Source organism: Diplotaxodon limnothrissa, linkage group LG20 (assembly GCF_057381915.1).
Source record: "Diplotaxodon limnothrissa isolate DT_005_m linkage group LG20, D_limnothrissa_male_GT1.1, whole genome shotgun sequence".
NCBI lineage: Eukaryota > Metazoa > Chordata > Actinopteri > Cichliformes > Cichlidae > Diplotaxodon > Diplotaxodon limnothrissa.
Window position 1 is genome coordinate 8,465,982 of NC_140615.1, and position 20,275 is coordinate 8,486,256.

The 20,275-nt window shown below is 39.6% G+C and overlaps 2 protein-coding genes across 3 annotated transcripts; one reads left to right on the forward strand and one right to left on the reverse strand.

Moving 5' to 3' along the window:
- Window positions 1-276: 276 nt before the first annotated feature.
- Window positions 277-8,089, forward strand: errfi1b (ERBB receptor feedback inhibitor 1b). Of its 2 annotated transcripts, XM_085344691.1 has the most exons (4): window positions 277-613; window positions 4,290-4,448; window positions 4,884-4,969; window positions 5,763-8,089. In XM_085344691.1, the coding sequence occupies exons 2-4, from the start codon at window positions 4,402-4,404 to the stop codon at window positions 6,758-6,760; spliced, it is 1,131 nt and encodes a 376-aa protein (XP_085200817.1). In that variant the 5' UTR covers window positions 277-613; window positions 4,290-4,401; the 3' UTR covers window positions 6,761-8,089. The 2 variants fall into 2 exon arrangements, with proteins under 2 accessions (XP_085200817.1, XP_085200819.1); XM_085344693.1 differs by having other exon boundaries at window positions 277-4,448.
- A 1,273-nt stretch (window positions 8,090-9,362) lies between these two features.
- On the reverse strand, window positions 9,363-20,014 carry emc1 (ER membrane protein complex subunit 1). The gene is made up of 22 exons (XM_085343805.1): window positions 19,895-20,014; window positions 19,302-19,429; window positions 19,149-19,214; window positions 18,949-19,042; window positions 18,734-18,862; window positions 18,427-18,553; window positions 18,103-18,261; window positions 17,753-17,920; window positions 17,371-17,442; window positions 17,001-17,099; window positions 16,648-16,744; window positions 15,917-16,033; window positions 15,132-15,331; window positions 14,766-14,915; window positions 14,335-14,496; window positions 13,986-14,105; window positions 13,736-13,873; window positions 12,371-12,544; window positions 11,971-12,181; window positions 11,746-11,830; window positions 11,529-11,658; window positions 9,363-9,673 (listed from the first exon to the last, which is right to left on the reverse strand). Exons 1-22 carry the CDS (start codon window positions 19,984-19,986, stop codon window positions 9,494-9,496), a joined length of 2,898 nt encoding a protein of 965 aa, XP_085199931.1. The 5' UTR covers window positions 19,987-20,014; the 3' UTR covers window positions 9,363-9,493.
- Between the last annotated feature and the right edge of the window lie 261 nt (window positions 20,015-20,275).

The window sequence follows — 20,275 nt, forward strand, 5'->3', positions numbered from 1 at the left end:
GTATAGAGATGAAACGTAAGAGAAACGTGAATTACTGCTGATAGCATAATGCGCAAGTACAATTTCAATGTTATTCCTGGTCAAAGGGAGACGATTTGTATAGTTTAATTGAGAACAAATAATCATATTTTATAACATTATCATGTGTATGTAAAAATGTAATATGAAAAGTAATTTCAGATTATCAGTTACATTTAATAGAGTCAAAACTATGTTGGACAGAATTGGGTTCTAACTACATACTCAAAAAATACATTTAATTAAAATTTTAAAAACCAAATAGTAAAGTAAACTTAGTAAAGTATTCAGTGCATTTCCTAGTAGAGTGATGTAAAAAGAATTACAGGCATTTTTCCCCTTTAAGGCAGCCATGGGTGGAGTTACAGTAACGCGTTCTGGGTGTTGAATTCTTTTATAAGGAGATGTGGAAACCCGCGTCACTCTGACAAAATGAGTTTCACCTCCCAGTGTTGTTGACAGAGGAGGGTCGATGCACATGGGTCAGGGTTGACTGACAGACTGGATTTTAGCCTCACGGGTGTCATTTCTCGCTTGGGACTGAGGGCGATCGAACGAAACCAGCTGTACGTGACGGATAAGCAGCATTTGCATGGTGAGGCTCATCACGTTCTCATAAAAGTTGTTTGATGAACATTGGCTCTTTTTTGTTGCCTTTGCCTTTACCACGGGACGGTCAGATGCTGTGTTGTATGTGATGTGAATGTTACTCTGTTACTAAGTGTATACGAGTGTTTTCCACACTGGGACGTCACGAAAAAAAAGAAAAAGAGCCGGTCAGAAATCACTGAGGTCTGTTCTCTGAGTAGAGCCTGTATAGTTCAGATGTGTGTGGACAGCATTTTGTAAGCTGGACATTTGTGTGAGTAGACCAGCTAGAGGAAGTTATTTATCTAGTGGAACGCACTGTACTTCTGACTCAATGAGGGATTTCACTCGCGTCCGCCGAGGGAAGTCACGTCGAGGCGGGATAGGTCTTGGACTGCTCGGCACTTCCATTTTCACCCACTAGTAGGCGATAAAGAGTAAACCAGTAATTCTATGTCTGTCTGACGTTTTCGTATAATTTAAAGCGCAAAAATAAAACAAAACGAGGGAGTCAAAATTGGTTCACAACTATCATTCAAAAAGTGTAAAAAAAAAGTGACGTCAGTAATATAATGTAAAATAATTTACAGTAAAAAGCGCATGACCCAGAGTTAAACATAACTCGGTGTTATCAAGAATAGAGTGCGATAAAGGCCAATAACAGAAAGTGACAATAAGGGTTATGGAAATTAATTATAATAATAAAATAAACTATAAATATATAGTTTAATAGTTATGATGTGAAAATGTACTACATGCCGATGTGGCCCATGACCAGGTGGAGTTGCGCTTTTTTCAAACTATAAAAATGTGAAAATCTTCATTTTCTGCACACTATCTAGACTTTAGTTTATTAGAAACAAAACATTTCGGACATGCAAGTAGACTATAAAGTCTACCTACCATCTTGTTACATATTAGATATGTAACAATATTAGATAGGTTGTTACATATATAATATTATGTAACAATATTAGATATGTAACAACAAAAGATTTTTAACACGTTTATTTAATTATTTTTTTTTAAATATTTTTTGTAAGTAAAAAGCAAGTACTAAAACTGCATTTTTTTCAGTTAAATATCATCACAAACATCTTTTCATATGCCTCTTTTATTCCCCAGGTGAATGAAGTTAAACAGTGGAAATGTCAGGATCTAATGAACTGCACTAAACTGTCACATTTACAGCATGGCCTTCGCCTGGTGACCCATTAAAAATCAGTACACGCAGATAAACCTAAAGGTCTGGTTTGTTAGTGCAATGGAAAAAAAAAATTGAAAGCTGCAGTCACACATTGAACCTAGATTAGTTTGGTGAATAAACTTGTATTTGGGCTGCGGATCTTGTTGTTAAAACGGTTTCTCTCATTGAATCAAATGCTTTATTGTTTAGTTTTGTGGCGCGCAGTGTTGTAGTTAGTCCCACAGCTTAGCAGACCTAATTAGTGTGTATGTATGTGTGTGTAAGGTGCAAACTTCACGCCATCAGGATAATCAACTCGTGCTTAAAGAAGGCCCGGTCACTGAATGGTCTATTGCCTGAAAAAAAGTTGAGGTGGGGACTGCCAAGGACAACACACCAAGGACCCTGCATGTACTAAACAAACTGTTTTCTCCAGCCTCTGGCTTGTCCTTCCAACTGTGCCAACACACGCAGTCCCCCCCGCAGGGGACTTTTTGTGGCACAGACTCATACCTTGGCCGTGGCAGCTTGTCTCCATGGCGTATCTCTAGTCCTAACCTCATGGGAGAGTTTACTTGTATTTTCAGGCTTGCTTCGCTGTGCACCAAAGTGGTACAAAGGCCCATTCATGCCCGAGAGTGGCTCCATTCATGGACACTGAGTAATTGCCGGTAGAATTCATAATTAGTCTGTGTCTTCCATCTCCGAGGCTCACGGGTGGAAATGACGCCACAGTTGGTTGTTTTAAGGATAGCATTAATATTCAAATCCACGCTTGAGTCACTGTTTTGTTTGTAGTTGGGTTTCCTTTGCATGCTCTGCATTGTTTGCTTCCCACTTCGGCATTGGAGTTATCATGGACAGGAAACAAAGCAGGTCTTTGAAGCGAAAGATTGCAGTGATAGTAGAATGGAGACCTTGGGTTGCCCTCCAGGCAGTGTGGTGCTTTCATTTTAATGTGAAATGGGTCTTTTTATTTCATTGCATAAGCACAGTATGTGTCCGCCTTATTGTATTTTAATTCTAAATGTTGCTTTCAATGCAAGAAGAAGCACAAATATGTAAAGTACAATATATGGGGAGAACAAAGATTTAGAGGTATGTCATTGAGTCAATGCAGCTGGGTGCTTTGCTGCGTCACTGCTGGGAAGACACAGGGGCACCACTCAGTTTTAAACTCCTTCAGTTGTCTGATGGTCTGCTTAACCTGAGCTGCACATCTGACCGTAAGCCAAAACCGCAACAGCAAGGTTGACATCATCATCTATCATAAAAAAAAAAAACCAGGATGACCTTCACCTTTGCCCTGATACAAGTGTCCATCGCCCTGGAATGATATCAGTTGCTGTGCATCATATCAGGAGAAACAGTCATCATCTTTATAGATATATGCTAGTTGAGAATCTTAATCATCAGCATGGATGTCACGTACAGTCTTTGTACTTATTTCATTGCTTTGCCTGTCTGCACAAAATTCTCTCTCACCTTAACCCCTTAAAATATTTTAACAGTAAGACATTTCCTAGTCATTCGCAGTGTGCCACTTTTTAAGTGCACTTTTGTTCTCAGCCAGTAGGCTAACAAGGTTAGGGCTTGTGACCCTGTCAGACTTAAACTAAATTTTCCTTCAAGTGCATCTATAATCGCGGTGCTTTGGGGCCGTCTCAGCGGTGGAGTTTGTCATCCAGCATCACAGGAATTCTGGACAATAAGCCCCTTTTGTGAGGGCAGATACTGGAGCGTTGCACAGAGACGAAGGAGGGTGCAGGAGTACTGTCGCCCTCCCACATCTGACCCAGAGGTTGTGTAATACCCTGCTCATCAGACAAATAGCTTTAAACTGGATACATATGGTGGCTGAGAGAGCAGGCTGAAGCAATTTTCTTGGCTTTTGTTGTTACTCGTTTCCTCAAGGCTCACCTAAAACATGCGGGGTATCGCAAGTCGTTTGTTTACTGCGTCTAGTGAAAAGTGGCATATGTTCAAAATGTAAACGTTTCTTTTGCCCTGCTTTCATAACCTTTTTGAGAATAGGAAAAAGCTATTGGATATAGTTGTGTAATGATACTTTTACTACACTGAAATGTGAATGATATGAATGTTTTTCACAATCCTGCAAATCTACATACTAAACATAAAGAATGTCATGAAATGTTACATCCTTTGAACTTTGTTATATGTTACTTATTCAATGTAAAATACTTTGCTTTATATACAATTTTCATGAAGTAGTCCATCTGTCTGTAATATATGCTGTATGCTTGTGTATGTGCAGTTATCTTGTATTGTTTGCTGCCTTTTGCCTTGCCTGGTAAGATAAGAACGTGCAGCTGAGTGTGATGGACGGTGATGAGATCCAGCTGTACCCTGCTTATGGGCATTTCACACCAGCAAAGGTGTGACCTGAATGATGTGATGTAATGCAAAAGCCAGATGTGAATGTAAAAGATAGCCAGATGAATCCCCTTGCACTCTAATGTCAGTGTTTCTTCAACAGCTTACCACTGGCTAGAATGAAGCTGTGATGGGTTTGACGGAGCTGACTTGTGTTGGAGCTTTAGATCGATATCAAACAGAGCTTCTTATAAGAACACGATCTCTTCTACATCATGGCCAGGAGTCAGAATAATTTGTGGAGACAGCATGACCTGAACAGGTACAATTAACACTACACAAGTCCTAATACTAATTTTTTAAAAAAATGTAAATAATCTGTTATTATTATCTGTGAATCTGTGGCAGCTTTGCAAAATGTTGAGCATGTAAATCTGACCAGGAAAAAAAGAGAAATATAAGAGAAGGGATAAATGTTAGCATGAGCAACTACATGTAGTCATGCAGGATTATAATATATGTATATAGCAAGATAATATGAAACTAAATAACAGTGTCTGGCAATCATAGACACAGAGTCTGGCTCAGAAAAGAAATCCAGTAACTTGTTACTGTTTTATACTGCAAATAGAAAAAGGACAACTGAACATATGTCCTGTTAATGCATTTGTTAGGCTCGTCTTATAAAGACTGATTTGGAATGATTTACCATCGTGCACAGCTCTGTATGGATTTCTCAACCTGTCCTGCTTTGCAGAGTGCAGAGCTTTGGCCTGAGGGCTTACACAGAGCAAACCCTGAAGGAGCTTCAACAGCAACAGCAAATGGCCAACGAGTTTAACTGTGAGTCTTTTTCAGATATTAGTGTTACATGTATGAAGGAAACGGATTTAGCATGGATGCATGAACTTTATCAAAGCTCCTCTGCTTTGAATTCGTATGTATCAGGAACACTATCAGTATGTATCTGCTATTACTGTAAATTGTAGAAATTCTGGCAATTTTTTTTTCATTGTTTTGAAATTTTGAAAGGATGTGAAGAGTTATGTTTGTTAAATTAGGTGAAGTTATGCACTTTTTTTTATTAGAGAAAAAAAAAACCTTTAAACCTCATTTGTCTAGTAGAACAGTATTTAGACAGGATGCAAGTGAGTTTGCCATCACAGTACTAAGCTGTGTACCAGAGGAAAGAGATCGGGGTGTAGGAGGAGGGGAAGCTATCGCTCCCCAGTCACCAGCTGTTCCTGCAGTCTGGGGCACGTCGGATGTTTCCACAGAGAAGGTTATGGGAAGCTCAGTTAAGATTGTGGCCTGCCCTGCAGATAATGACGATTCCCGTGTTAATCAGGGTGTTGTGGCTGATGTTTGACGAAGAAGGCGATAGGTTAAGCTGGTGTTTTCAGGATGTTTTTACTCCCGTTTCCTGTACAGTATCTTCAGTAAGTGCGTTTTTATAAGGCGGTTGGGCAGCAAGTTGTTTTCCATGTTTCTTCCTCTGAGTGTTGTTTCTGCACTGGAGGGGACAACAGCGATAGCAAAGCCTTACATAACAATTTGCTTTCTCAGTATAAAAGCAAACGTAGCATTTTGTGTGTTTTAACACATTTCCTTTTTTTGCCCCTTTTTCTCTCCGCAGCCAACCCCTCTCTCTCCCAGCCTCCATTTTTTTCTGATTCCTACCACCTAGCATCAGACAACATGCTGCTGCCCATTGAGGGAGACCAGGTGGTTCCTTCTTCCCAGAGACAGGCAGTGTTCGGGGTTGATCAGAGGGAGGCCAAACCCTTGCCACCTCTGCCAGACCCCGAGGAGCTTATGTCAGATGAAGCAGCTGATAGTGAGGTTGAGTTCTTTACCAGTGACCGACGGCCCCTTTTGCCCAAGAGCTGCCCTAAGCCTATCTGCAGGAACAGCAGCAAAGACTTTGGCCAAGTAAATTATGCCTACCAAGAGAGTTCATTGAGGGCTGGAGATGCTGGCGTTGGATCCATGGCATTCTCTTGGCCAAGCAGAGAGGACCGGCCAACATTTGGAGGAGGCAGGTTTGCGGCCGACATTTGGTGCCTTGGTCACCAGACAGATGAAAACCAGCCTGTGGTGTCGGAAGCTGAGGATACCTTTGGAGCCAAACGGCCAGAGCAGAACCTATTACCTAGAATCCAATTTTTTGGCTCGGGTCCTTCCACCCAACCACACGCCAGCACCTCATCATGGTCCACTGACAGGCCACAAATCCCTCCTCGTATCCCCATCCCACCAAAATCAAAGACTGGGACCGATGAAGACAAACCTCCCAAAATCCCTCCTAGGGTGCCTTTAGTCCCACCCTGTCCACCACGCACCCCAAGCCCTAAAAGTCTTCCAATTTATATCAATGGAGTGATGCCTGCCACTCAGAGTTTTGCTGCTAACCCCAAATATGTCAGCAAGGCGTTGCTGAGACAGATGACAGGTGAGCCACCTGCAACCCAGTTTTCTCCCTGCATTGTTCCGATTTTGAAGGATGGCAGAAAGGCCAGCGGGACACACTACATCCTGCTGCCGCCGGGCCGACCGCCAAACACAGAGAGAAGAGAAAGACTCCTGAGTGAACCTGCTAAGACAGGGAACAGCAGCTTCTGGCAGAAAAGGTAGAAATCATCTCACCATGTCTGAAACTAGACGAGTACAAAACGGTGACTGACGTTATTAATCACTCTGTGATACACAACTGTACAGTGTGCGATGATATCTGCTCACATGTGTAACGTATTGGTATTTTCATTGACTGACATGTGTTTGGTGTAATATCCACGAGGTTTTTTTGACTGAACATTTTACCAATCAGTATTTTAGAGACGTCTCTTCTACTTCGACCACAACGACAATACACAATAATATAGTATTTTCACAAATAGAGAACAAATATTTATTTTCTATCACCATTTGTCAGTTTTTGATAACTAAGATACTGCCGTTTCCTTACTAAAAAAAAAATAGTATGATCACTTATAAATTTTTAAAGTCTGACAGTCGTATGCTCATACCACTAAAAACAGCCTTAGCTATGCAACATATACCTTACAAGAGAGCACGTCTTTATAAATGTACAAGCTGGGCTTGTGCCAAACTGTTCCACGTCTGTTATTTTTTATCACAATGCTGCTTGAAAAATATAATGTGTTGATAGATTTGATGTTTTTCCAAATAATTAAAGTACTATTTGAATATTTTAGCATCTTTTCAGGTAAACTTAATAAAGTGCTCCATTAAAAAATACCAGATTATAAAGAGTTAGCCAAGTGCAAGTCTAAAGATTCTTGACAAATTTTATAGTAAATTTGCAAATGAACATGTTAGATCACCCCCCCCCCCCCCACACACACACACACACACACACAGTCGATGCAGCTAATATTGGGTGTTTGCGCTTTTGAATTAGCTTATGATTTCAGTATCACAAAGCTGATTGAGATAAGATAGCCTTATCACTCCCAAAGTTTAGAAATTTACATCAAACTACATTAACTACAGAAAAGTGTCAATTTGTTCATTTTAATCAGTGTGTATTTAAAGCTAGATTCTAATTCATTTTCATTAGAAACTTTGTTGAAAACCTGCAGTCACACTTATGTTCACAGGTCTTTAAACATATGAAGAGCAAGTCAGAAGTTTTTACTTGTTGCATTTGTAAATAGAGCTGAAAAATTGTCATTAGCTGATCCTCGTGAAATTTTTTAATGATGTAAATCTGATGTTGTGTATACTTTTTTTTTTTTACTGTGTGGGCATGGAAGTCATGTTACGTTTACACTGCTGAGGTGCAGGCCCACATTTACCTTTGTTACACCAACCTCTATGAAGTTCTCATGAAGGTTCTGTATCAGACTTGGCCCATTCAAAGGCTGTTTGTAAGTTCATAATTCTGTGTCAATTGTAAAAATTGTCTTTAATCTATTTATAGAAATAAATAACTTATTCATTCTAGGATTGCTTCATTCTCCACACTCAAGCTATGATATGGAGAGCTTTCTCTAAGTTTGACCTCCTTTTTTCAAGATAAGATAAACTTTATTGTCTCATCCATCTATAATCTGGGTTCAGGTCGCAGGGGTAGCCCAGACTTCCCTCACCCTGGTCACCTCTTGCAGTTCATACAGAGTTCATCTCAAGCCAGGTGGGGAATATATCTCTCCCATGAGTCCTCGATCTGTTATGGAGGAACTGAGAAACCTATGAACATATATATTTTTATGGCATTAGGGTGAAACCAGGCTGCCATCCCATGTCTAATTGAACTTTCAGGCACTACATAATAAAAAAGCACATGTTGTTATTTAGAGTGGATCATGTCACAAGCACCTGGAATATTGAACTAATAATAATAACACTACTAATAATACTATAATACTACTAATAATAATAATCAAAAGCAGAGAGTTGGTGTGACCGAATATAGGTGGATGGGGGCAGATGATCAGCTGTGAAGAACCCTAAAAGGAGCAGCTAACAGAAGAAGAAGAACAACAACAACAATAACAAACTAAAGCGCTCAGAATGGAGTTTTGGGAGAAATTTTAATGGAGCATCAACAGTAGCTATGTGGAAAATTTCTCATAAAAGTATGAGCTACAAGATGAGAGATGTACATAAAAGAAAGGCTACTGTCTCTTCCCATTCCCTTGGTTCATCATGTGATGGTGGCAACAGTGTAACAGTTCATTTGGTGGTTTTCAGACATCTCAAAAAACCATTTCTTGTACATGCTACATTATCACCTCACAGCTCATATTCACAGCTCATTTGCCAACAATCCAAACGGGACTGGAGTATCAAGGTGATTCAGCAGGCTAAAAAAAACCCAACAAACCCTTCCACTATGGTACTGTTCGAGTTCATGCTCACATTCACGCATTTCTCCTGACTATTCCCTCAGCTCCACATTTGTTATCGCTTTATATTAGATCAGTCCAGTGATGCAGAAATGTCTCAAAAAACAAAAACAAAAAAAGGCCCAGGAAAACTAAAATAACTGTCACATGAGCAGAAGTTTTCAAGCTCCATAGTTTAATAAATTGGCCGGTTTTATCGGTTCATAATTAGCTGTGTTAAACATTTAATCGAAATGACATTTCACAAAAGAACAATTATTCTACTATGAAATAATTCATTTTTGCAAAATAAGTTAAAAAATAAACACAAAAACTTTTTGCTAACCCCTCATTTCACCCCCTCCCCACTGTCCCCTCACCCCTGCAGTTCCTTATGGGCCTTATTGAACTTTGACCTGTGTTCTTGGACAGGCACGGCCTCAGCGGTCTCATCTCTTGGAGCCGAGGTCCTTCGTGCAGCCACAGAGCTGGCAGATGTAGGAATTTAACCGTCGCCTTACCGCCAAGCCCGGTTGAGCAGTTTAACTTCTGCCAGGCGTTTGCTGATCATGGTGGCAAAGAAAAGGGCAAGAAGCACGCTACTGATCAGCATGTAGTCGTAGTCATCTTTTAGTACGTCGAACTGCTTCGAGGGATACACACGTGTCTGGTAGATGTCAAGACCATATGCCACAACCTAAAAAATAAAATAAAATTGTCATATTAAGATTTTATTTAAGTGGGGAGGAAAACCAAGTGGTGGCAATACATTTCCAAATAAGGAATCATCTACAGCCCTGTTTCCAAATAGTGATGTGATGAAAATGTACATGCAATGATTTGAAGATGCTTTAAATTGGACGGTAAACAAGAAAAAAAAATGTTCTGAACTCATTTTGAATTTGACGTCAGCAACACGGGGAAGGGGCAAAAAAACAAACAAAAAAAAAAAAAAGACTGGAAAAGTTGCGTAATGCTATACCAAGAAAAAAAAAAAAAAAAAAGATCCGGTGGAACATTCTCACAACTAATTAGGTTACTGAGTAACATGATTTGCTATACAAAAAAAAAAACATCCTAGAGAAGCTGAGCCTCACAGAAGTAAAACCAACGAGGATTTCACCATTTGCGAAAGACAGAGACTGAGTGGGCAAACGTTTTTTTAAAACCACTGTCAATTTAATTTAAACTGGGGGAATTTCTCATCTATGGCAGATGATATTAAAGGATCCAAATAATTCCTTGTAAGTGGGGAAGAAAGTCAAAAGCAGATACTGAATAGCCAAGCTTTGGTTAAAAAACAAGACAATATTCCATTGTGGAAAATTGTGCATGAGCTCTACTGAACATAGTTCACTGCTGCGTCCACAAAAACAAGTTAAAACTTCACTATGTGCAAAAAAACCAAAAAAAACCCCAAACATAAACAAGACGCAGGGGCCAGGACATTTGCGAGGCCAAAGCTCATGTAAGATGGACTGAGGCAGAGTGGAAAAAAACTGCTCAGTGGCATGAAAAATCAAAATATGAAAATATTTTTGGAAACCATGAACCTGGAATACTACAGGCTTAAAAAGGGACCAGTGGGTTTGCTCTTAGTGCGTGGCTCACAGCTTGGTAATACGGTTGGAGAAAACGTGCACAGAGCTTGTGCACTAAATGATATGAAAATCTCAGAGCAACATGCCCAGTCTTTTTTCCAGGGAATGTATCAATTATTTCAGGATCACAACTCTAGTAAAGTACGCCATTAACTTTTGAGCAGCTGAAATCAATATATCTACCAAGGATGGGAAAACACTTCACTTTTAAAACAACAGCGTTTGTTTCCCCTCGGTTATGAACCCCATAGAAGAAATGATGCAACACGATATTAAACATGCTCCGATTGCCACAGTTACATGTTATATCCACTCACTGACCACTTCATTAGTTACACCTTGCTAGTACGATGTTGGACCTCATTTTGCCTTCAGAACTGGCTTAATTCTTCATGGCACAGATTCAACAAGGTGCCAGAAACATTGCTCAGAGATTCTGGTCCAAGTGGCACCTGGTGTGATCTACTCCTGCTTTAGTCCATCTCCTTTAAAGTTCGATGTGTTGAGTTACTGTTGCTTTCCTATCAGCTTAAACCACTCTGGCCATTGTCCTCTGACCTCTGACATCAATGAGACATTTTCACATAGAGAGCTCCTGATCACTGGATATTTTGTTTTTGTTTTTCAGATTATTATCTGTAACCATACCACATTCAAAGCCACTTAAACCACCTTTCTACCCCATTAAGATGCTCAGTTTGAGCATTACAATGCTGCCATGTGATTGGCTTATTAGATGTTTATGTAAACAAGTAGTTGAACAGGTGACCCAGTGCGGTGGCCGATGAGTGTGTTGTTCAACCAATAAAATTTCTTCATTTCAACATTTGATAGGTTGTCTTTGTACCATTTTAAACTAAATATATGTGATGTAAATGATTTTTAAACCATTTTATTTTAATCTTACACTGTGCTGTCATGTGCTTTTCATTACTTTGAAGGCAGACTTACCAGGCAGGTTGACTCCAGTCCAGACGGGGAAGTGTGAATACCTCGCACTCTTGATATACTCTGATTGTAGTTGATAAACCACTCTGTACGGATCATTAGCTCTGGAGCATAGGGTATCAGGTTCTCCTCACTGAAGATCAAGTTAACAAGTCAGACACATAACAGTAAAGAAAAATCTGACTTTCATTTTCACACTAAGCCTGACTTGAGGACTGACCGGCTTTGCTCAGATACTATTTCTGGCCTTCGTGGGTCGAGGAACATCTTTGGTAATGACAAAATCCCTCCAGACGGCAAGCCAACTATGACAAAGCAAATTCAAACAAACATATTACAAAAAGGGCAGCCCGGTTCTGAAAATACTTTTTATTTCTAACATATTATGTAATAACTAAAAGCCAAAAAACCACAGAAAACAGCAATATAACCGAGTAGCACTTACTGAGCAGATGGCGGCTGGTGATGCCCTTTTCAGTCAGCGTGGCCTCCATGGTAGAAATGGCGGAGGGGAAAATGTAAGACTGCTGGAGAACCTGAGGAGCGTGTGGCCGATCCAGCGAGCTGAACACGGTGCTGTTGTAGAGCTCCATTCCTTCATACAGTTCAATTACAGAGAACTCGTTCCTACGTGACTTGGTGCTCCAGTATTCATACTGCGGAGTCACACAGGGGAAGGAGACACAATAAATATAACCCTCAATATTTCTCCTTTTTTCCTCCATTTAGTTATGTGCTTTGAACAAATGGCCTTCAAACTGTAACGATGCAAAAAGCAAGACAACAAAAGGTGGTTGTAATTATTTCAATCCCTACACATGACTGTAGCAAACAAGCGTGCTCACCACCACCCAGTTTTCAGAATGCACAATATGCACCGGTCCTCTGGCTTTTCTCTGAACAGCCTCGTGGATGATGCGGCCGGTCACACCGTCAATCAGGATGATCCCGACAAAGCTGCGCTCCTGATGCGTGTCTGTGCTCTCAGTCACTACAGCCAGTAGATTGGGGTTCAGGTACTATAAAAATTAGTTAGAACACAATTGGACATTTAAATTAATATAACAGCACAAAAGTACATATCTCGTTAATTAAGATAAATTTGTTGTCAAATGAAGCAGAGCCTCACTCAAGCTACTTTTGGGCCACTCCGGATGTTTGATTTGGCAGAGTTTTACGCCAGATGCCCTTCCTGACGCAAACCCAAACTGGGATTTGTGTCTCCGGCTGGAGTCCAACCAACAACATTTGCTTGCCAAGCAAATGTGTAAAGTGCAAACCACTACAACCAAGTAGGACCGCATTAACGCACTGACTTTTTCTTTGTAGTAGGGAAATAAGTTGGGGGTTTTTTGTACCTGGTTTCATTTATGAAAAAAGGTTGGAAAATAAATTTTTCAGTCCATAAACGAGGGTTCTTGACTATGTTAAGCTACATTTGCCTTCTCAGGAATCTAGCTTACAAAAAATATGACCGGAAATACTTGCAACAAGGTCTCAAATATGGCAGTCAGCTGGCCATCAGCCTATCCAGATCAACAATTCTAGGAAACCTCAAGCACTACTCGATGTACCGCTATAAACTGTCCTAGTGAATGATTTCTAATGTGTTTTTATCCTCATCTTCTTGTGCTACTCTCTGAAATAATGAATGCAAGAGCACACTTCACGGGTGATTCATAAATCACAACAAAGGCAACAGTAAGGAGTACTAGCAGTGAATTCTTACTAAAAGAGGGCAGTCGAAGGGAGAATGTGATTCACTGGGAAAACAGTGACATGGGTTACAAGATTTCTTGGAAAGATGAGTTTTTAGTTTACGTCACAAGACGGGGCGTTACCGTCTTTTAGCGCAAAGAGGGAAAACTGAGCCAAAACAAACCAAAATCGAGCCAGAATAAAGTCAATAATATAAGCTTAACCAGAAGGATTTGAAGCTTTCTTAGTTGTTTTCACTTGCATACTTCAAAGACATACAAGTGTTTTTGTGAAATCATCACTGGGAACTTGTTCCTATCTTTGGTATGACTGTGTACATTAGACAAATTTAGCTATTTTACTGTTTCTTTTATTGTTGTAATTTTAATGTTTGTCTAGAACAGATCTATCTTGTAAATGAGACACTGAGTCGCAATGGGACTACCTGTATAAATAAAAGTTAAATAAAAATAAATTTAAAAAAATGTGTTTTAAAAAGGATGTTACGGTACCTTATAGAGAACACTGCGGTCTCCCATTACTCTTCCTTGCGAGTGGACATGCTCATTAGGCCTTTTCCCTTTGACAGAGACAATCCTTTGTATCTCCATTGGAATGACAACTTCCCAGATCTGCTCAGTGGACAAGTCCTGAGAACACAAAATGATACACATGAACTTTTTCTGTCTGTGACTTGGGTATAGTTTCATGACGGTTTCCTGTGAGAATCAGGAAATGATGCGTTCAAAAAGTTTCACTTGCCGTCCTTAGTCTGTAACCAGAAAGTCTTCCCTGGCTGGAGTCAACAAGATAAAAGAATATAGATGAGGCCATTTCCTGGAGCTGCTGCAGTACGTTCTTCGTAGAAGGAAATGCAGAAACCTGGGAAAAAGCGAGCAAGATGAATATCATTTGTTTGCAGGTAACCGACAGCTCACACAATGCCATTGTTAAACAGTGTTCTACTGCCTGGTGGTCATGCACAATATGTAAACAGTATAATTAATGGGACATAGAGTCGTTATGAGGCAGCATGATGAGTATTCATACAGAAATGGCTTCAAGATGCAATATAGTGAGAATGTGTAAATGTATACAGTTTGCTACAAACCTTGTACTGATCATCAACTAGAAGCAAAACTTTAGCATAATCCTGGTCCATGAGTGGCAGCAGGAGTGACTGAAGTATTGGCTGAGGTAGAGCAGGTGGAGTCACATGACTCTTCTTTCCAAAGATGGGGTTAAACACATGCAGTGTGGTGAGCCCTGTGTCCTGATGACCAAAAATAGAACAAAGAAAATAAACCTTAATCACGTTTTACAGGTCAGGTCAGTACTTTATCTGTCAAGTGGGTATCTTTAAGATTTCTTTTATCTTTTACTGAGCCTGTCTTGTCTTTAAAGTTGAAAACTGTAGGTACCATTTGGTCAGTTTTTTTTCCCTGCCAACTATTTGAGCTTTATCCATATTGTCAGCCTGCAAGATAAGAGCTTTGACACCAAACCTGAATCTCCAAACACAGAGCCTTTGCAATAAGTTACCTTATCTTTGATGAGCAACGTGCACTGCGGAGGATGAGGGAAGTGCGCTGTCGTTCGCTGTACCATCAGTTTGAACGCTGCATTCGATGGGACATCATTGAGGTAGTGCCTCCATAAAATACTGCCAGTCTTACTGTCAATCCCAAAGAGCTGAAAAAAGGAGAAGAAGAAAAGAATGAACCTTGCAGGAAAAAGTGAGATGACTAATCTGAATTTATTTATCAGTGTTTCAATTCCCTTCAAGCCTGCCTGATTTTAGACAAAATAAACCAAATCTAGTTTGACCACAACTGTGCGGCGCTGCTCATCCTCCCTGAAATGCTAACAAACCATTTCTAAATGACAGGATAAGCTTTAGTTTCATACTTTTCCAGATGCAGTGACCATAACCATCATCTTCTGCAAGTTGAACTCATCTCTGGACAGGTTTTCGATGGTGACCTCGTTTTTAACTTGACTACGAGGCTTGCGTGCGTCATAGAACAGCTTCCAGAGGTGAGAGATCCAGGCCTGCAGCAAGATGAGCTGAGAGGACAGCCTCTTGAACACCATAGACATCAGCCCATCTGGACAAACGTAAACAAGAGCACAGATGCCGCTAAGTGACCTTCCGGGGACTTGACTCAAATTTTTAACATCTGATCCACATCATGTTTCATATCTTAAATACAACAAACGTTGCGAGAAACAACAAGGACACAGGGATACAGGTTTTATTTCAAGAGTGAAATAAAATGAAGCAAAGGGTTCAACAGAGGAATGGTTCACTGAATGTGAGGAAGTCCTAACCGTAAGACAAGGAATCAAGTTTTGCTGAAAAAAGGCACAGATTTGTTACCTTGAATGGCTGAATCCATAAGCAGCAATAACAAAAAACAGGACAAAAACAAACAAAATGAAAGCAGTAATATCAACACACATGCGAAAGATATGTTTGAAACTGGAATATAGCAAATTCGCCAATTTGATAAAGCAGCTGAGTTGTTTAAGGAAGGACAAAAGCAAATGCAACAACCCTCAGAAATGATTAGAAATTCTAAGTTATGGAACCATTAATGGAGACACCATCCAGTTCTGCTGAGTTTACGCTTTGTAAAGGAGATTTACATGACTCCATTCAAATACAGCAAAAATTTCGGTTTGACATTTACCGGCCTTTTTGCCGAACTCTCCCTCCAGCTCAGCCTGCGTTCCAGTGAGGGGCAGATCCACCATTTCCATTGTCACCACATCTGACAAGGCCTCCTCTCTAGTCCACATCACACGCCCTGGAAAGCAAGAATCATTATTGTTCTGCAATCGTTTATTCAATCTATTTCCCACACCCTGCGGCTGTATGCAGTTTGTGTTGACGCTTTCCATTAATTATATTATGAGACGCGTTTTTCCATCATTCTTGTGGAAAAGACAGGACTGTAGGTACATTATGAAATCTGTCCACACCGTGGTCAGATGTTGGCAGCAACCATGATGATTAAGAGGTGGGATAAACCAAAAATATTATCATGAGGCACTGCACAGCTTACAAGTCTATGCGCTTTGGGAAAAATGTCCAAGTTCTCAACACTAAACAAACACGCAGACTCCTCACTTACATTTAATTTGCCTACTGATTGACAGAAACCCACCGCAGTCAGACCACAGTATGAATATTCATGACGTTTTCATCCCTCTGTTTGACCTTGCTAAAACACATTCCAGAAAAAAATAGGGTGTCTATTCTTCTTTTGCTCTTTTGAGTACAATGAGAAGGATTTTACTTTGGTTAGCTTTAGTAAAACTATAATTAAAAAAGTCCTGCAGCATCAATAGCTCTGCTCACATTAACATCAGTACAGCCTGAAAGCACTCTTTCCTTGCTTCCTGTTTTTGCCGCTCATACCTGGCTGTTGTATGAAAGTGAGTGTGTGGTCCTCTGTTTGCACCATGGCCCTGTAGCCTACAGAGTCATCTTTTTTCAAGAATGGCTGTATGTAGATCTGAAAGAGAGAATATAATTTACTTCTATTGTAAAGCCATTACTAACACACTACGGGGCACATTTACTACTAAAGTTGGCATAAAAAAAAAAAGAAAAAAGTACTGTCTATATTTTCAAAGAAAGCCCAGAAACCAGCATGTCTTATTTTTTCCACATCATACTGAAATGAACTGACTGCACCTGTGTTTAGAAAACTCTGCCTGCTCTGAAAGGCCATAGTTCCCACAGTACCTCAGGAAAGAAAACTGACTCACTTTCTCTGGTTTGCCACCATTAGGATCCATAACGAAAATCAGTGTTGTATCTAGAAGTCTTCGTCCAGTTTCAGCACTAAAGAGGTTAATACTGCAGGCCTATGGGAAAGAAACAAATAATAATCTCCCAATAAAAAATTTTATTTAAAAAAAACAAGACACAAAAACCCCAAAACACACTTATAAGACAGTTTCCTGAAAGACATGAAAAAAAAACTTACAGTAACAAGTCTAACCTTTACATTAAGTAAATCAATATGTGTATTACGCATCTGCCTTCTAAAATCAAATGCATTTATGACTAAGAAAACAGCTAAAACACATCAAAACCCACACATAAATCTAAAGGTGAAATATTACTTTAACTCACAGTTTTATTCTTGGGGGACATAACAGCAGCAATGGTCTTCTCTCCAGTGGTTGCAAAGGAAACCAGCAAGGCCTACAACAAACAAAGGATATAGCTCTGTATAATACAACAAAAGACATCATGTTTCTGTAGAAAAACAATACATTCTACAAAATGTCACAGGTTGGGAAAAAAAAAAAAAAGGATCGTATTTGGCCGTTTTTAACAGTTATTATGTTTGACATTTTCCCAGGGCAATAAAATATTTTGGCAAGGATGCCAAGCCACATTTACATTTTGCAGATATTTACTGATGTTGGCTGATATAGCAGAACAACTGCAATACCAGGACAGGCTAATGTTTTTGAATATGAAACAAAAATATAGAGAAAAGCTTACGTACTGGCTTGAAATCCCTGAGCGTAACTATCTGACCATTGTTGAACTGGAGAAGCAGGAAGTTATCAGGGCCGAGCTGAAGGAAGAACTCAGACAGAGGCTGATGGGCTGAGTTGGGCTGGTGAGACACCAGGACCGGTTGAAAGTCTGGAGCTACTTCAAGTCCCAGTGACTGTGAGAAGACAAATAGGAGAAGACTGTAAAAGAAAAACTGTGCATTTACAAAGGAACATATAAGAACACAGAAGTGGAGAGCTGAGAAAGAGAGAGGCAGAATTTAAAACTTACCCAATCTAAAGCAGAGGACATACATGGCAATTTTGTACATTAGAAAGGTTTTTGTTAGAATCATACCTGCAGGGGGATCTGGGTCATCTGTAAATCATCCATATTTGGGTTTAAGTTGTACATGTACAGCGATGGAGTTGCAGAGTCTACACAAATCAGCACCCCCTGACCAATCACTGCACAGCTGGCCACTATGTTGGACAGCCACGGAGCTTCAACTGAGATCTGAAAACATTACAAACAAGAAACTCACAAAAATCATTCTATATACTGACCACTGGTTCAGTGTTTAAGTTAGTTTGTTCTTTAACAAATTACCTATTTTATATACATTAAATTTACAGAGCATAGGCTGATTTTTTTAATACTATCATTAATAAACAGGATTACCTGCTTGATTATTTCTCCATCATCAGTGCTGTAAGCAATAATAACAATGTGGGAATGGGGAACAATTCCCAAAGCATAAACTTCACCATTTCCTCCAGAATAAACAGTCTGGTAATCCACAGTCTCACTGTGGAGAGAAACAGAAGGTGACAAATGTTTCATAATAAAACTACTGTTTTTGCAACACTGTGTAGTATTTTCTACAAAAAAAAAGCCTTTAAGGTGGTAAATGAATTCCTGTGTAGATTTATGTTCATTGAAACAGAGAACATCAGTACACAAAATTAACATTAATATAAAAACATACCTATCTGGTAGATTTTCTATCCATTTTTGATGGCCATTAGAAAGGTAATGGAGAGAGATAATGTTTTTTTCCAAAACAGCCACATGTTTCACTGTGCCTTGCTGTCCCACTAGACATGCTTTCTGGAAACTTGAACATATAAAAAGCAACGAGGTAAGATTTAATCAAATAAATGAATAAATAAAGACCATTCTTAACCTCAAGGTAATAATCACCTTCCAGAGTCGAGCACAATTTCCCAGTTCAAACCACCAACATTGACATCCCAGGATCGCAGCAGGCGGCCATTGCCAACCACTAGGATCGCATCTAGGACACAAACACAGTTTCATCAACTGGAGGAACTTTAAAAAAATCTTTAAACTTTACTGCAATTCAAATACATGATTAGAATCATTACAAAAAAATAAATCACCTTGTCCATGGTGCAAAAGAGCATCAATGTTTCCTTCGGGTCCAGACTTATCAACATGTCGCCAGACTGTAACAGACATTGATAACAAAGTGACAATAAAAGACTATACCTAATATATGAGAACTTCGTCTTTCAAAGGAACAACATACTCACAGAGTTCCCCGGTCCTTGTATTGAGTGCGGCAAAAACATTATTCTCTGTTGCTACAAGAACCTTTTTGGATGACTGTACATGTGTGTCAAAATGAGAAAAACGAACCTTGCCTACATACTGCTGCCTCCTGTGAAACATGAAGAGAAAGCACAAGCACTCAGACTGTCATCCAGCTCACCCATGATCATAGTGACACCATTGTTTTAATGACCACATGGATCCAATCCCGGTGCAAAGACATATTTCTCAAACTGAAAAGCCGAAACTACATGACACTGGTTTATTGATTATTATCAGATTGGCTACAACGTTTTCCTATTACCTTTAAATCACTTTCTATCGCGTTTCACTTGCTGAATTTAGTGGGACCAATGATTTACTTAATATATAAACCATGGAGATATGTACACCTCCTGAAATTAACTACCAAATTTACATTTGTTTGTTTGTATTCATTCTGATGTGTTTTGACCTGTTCTCTCATTCAAAGTCCACCGATTCGCAGTTAGCTGCTTTGACAGGTGCTAACATTAGCATTTCCACATTAAAACATAATCGGCACACATTTGATCGTTCGCTTGACTCCTCTTACCAATCAAATTTTCCTACTTGGTCCTCAAACACAGCATCGACAGCATTGTATAATATGATACACTTAAGCCAAAGCAAAATTAGCTTTGCCATTGCTGCAGCAGCTCTGACTTGCTCTTCAACGGAAGGAGGAAGTCGGAAGCCGAACGACTTCCTTTTTGTTCTGCGATGGAGAAGTGCTGCCCCCTAAAGGTTGTAAAGGTTACAGCGTCGGTCCTGGTAGTGACCTTTCAGATTAACAAATATTCATGGATTGAACCAAATCCTAAACTGAAAGAAAAAAAAGAAAGCAGATCACTATTGAAAAAAATAGTGTAAGACCGAGATTAATTCATGTGTGGGAAAATGTGTGATGGGATCAAGTGACAGAAACACAAATGAT

Bases quoted from the DNA above. Each gene is read 5' to 3' on its own strand.
- errfi1b (XM_085344693.1), top strand. From the start codon at position 4,402: ATGGCCAGGAGTCAGAATAATTTGTGGAGACAGCATGACCTGAACAG. The intron at 4,449-4,883 runs GTACAATTAACA...CCTGCTTTGCAG, and splicing joins AGACAGCATGACCTGAACAG to AGTGCAGAGCTTTGGCCTGA. The intron at 4,970-5,762 runs GTGAGTCTTTTT...TTCTCTCCGCAG, and splicing joins AATGGCCAACGAGTTTAACT to CCAACCCCTCTCTCTCCCAG.
- emc1 (XM_085343805.1), bottom strand. From the start codon at position 19,986: ATGGCAAAGCTAATTTTGCTTTGGCTTAAGTGTATCATATTATACAAT. The intron at 16,034-16,647 runs GTATGAGCGGCA...CTTGCTTTCCAG, and splicing joins CACTTTCATACAACAGCCAG to GGCGTGTGATGTGGACTAGA. The intron at 11,659-11,745 runs GTCAGTCCTCAA...CTTGATCTTCAG, and splicing joins ATAGTATCTGAGCAAAGCCG to TGAGGAGAACCTGATACCCT.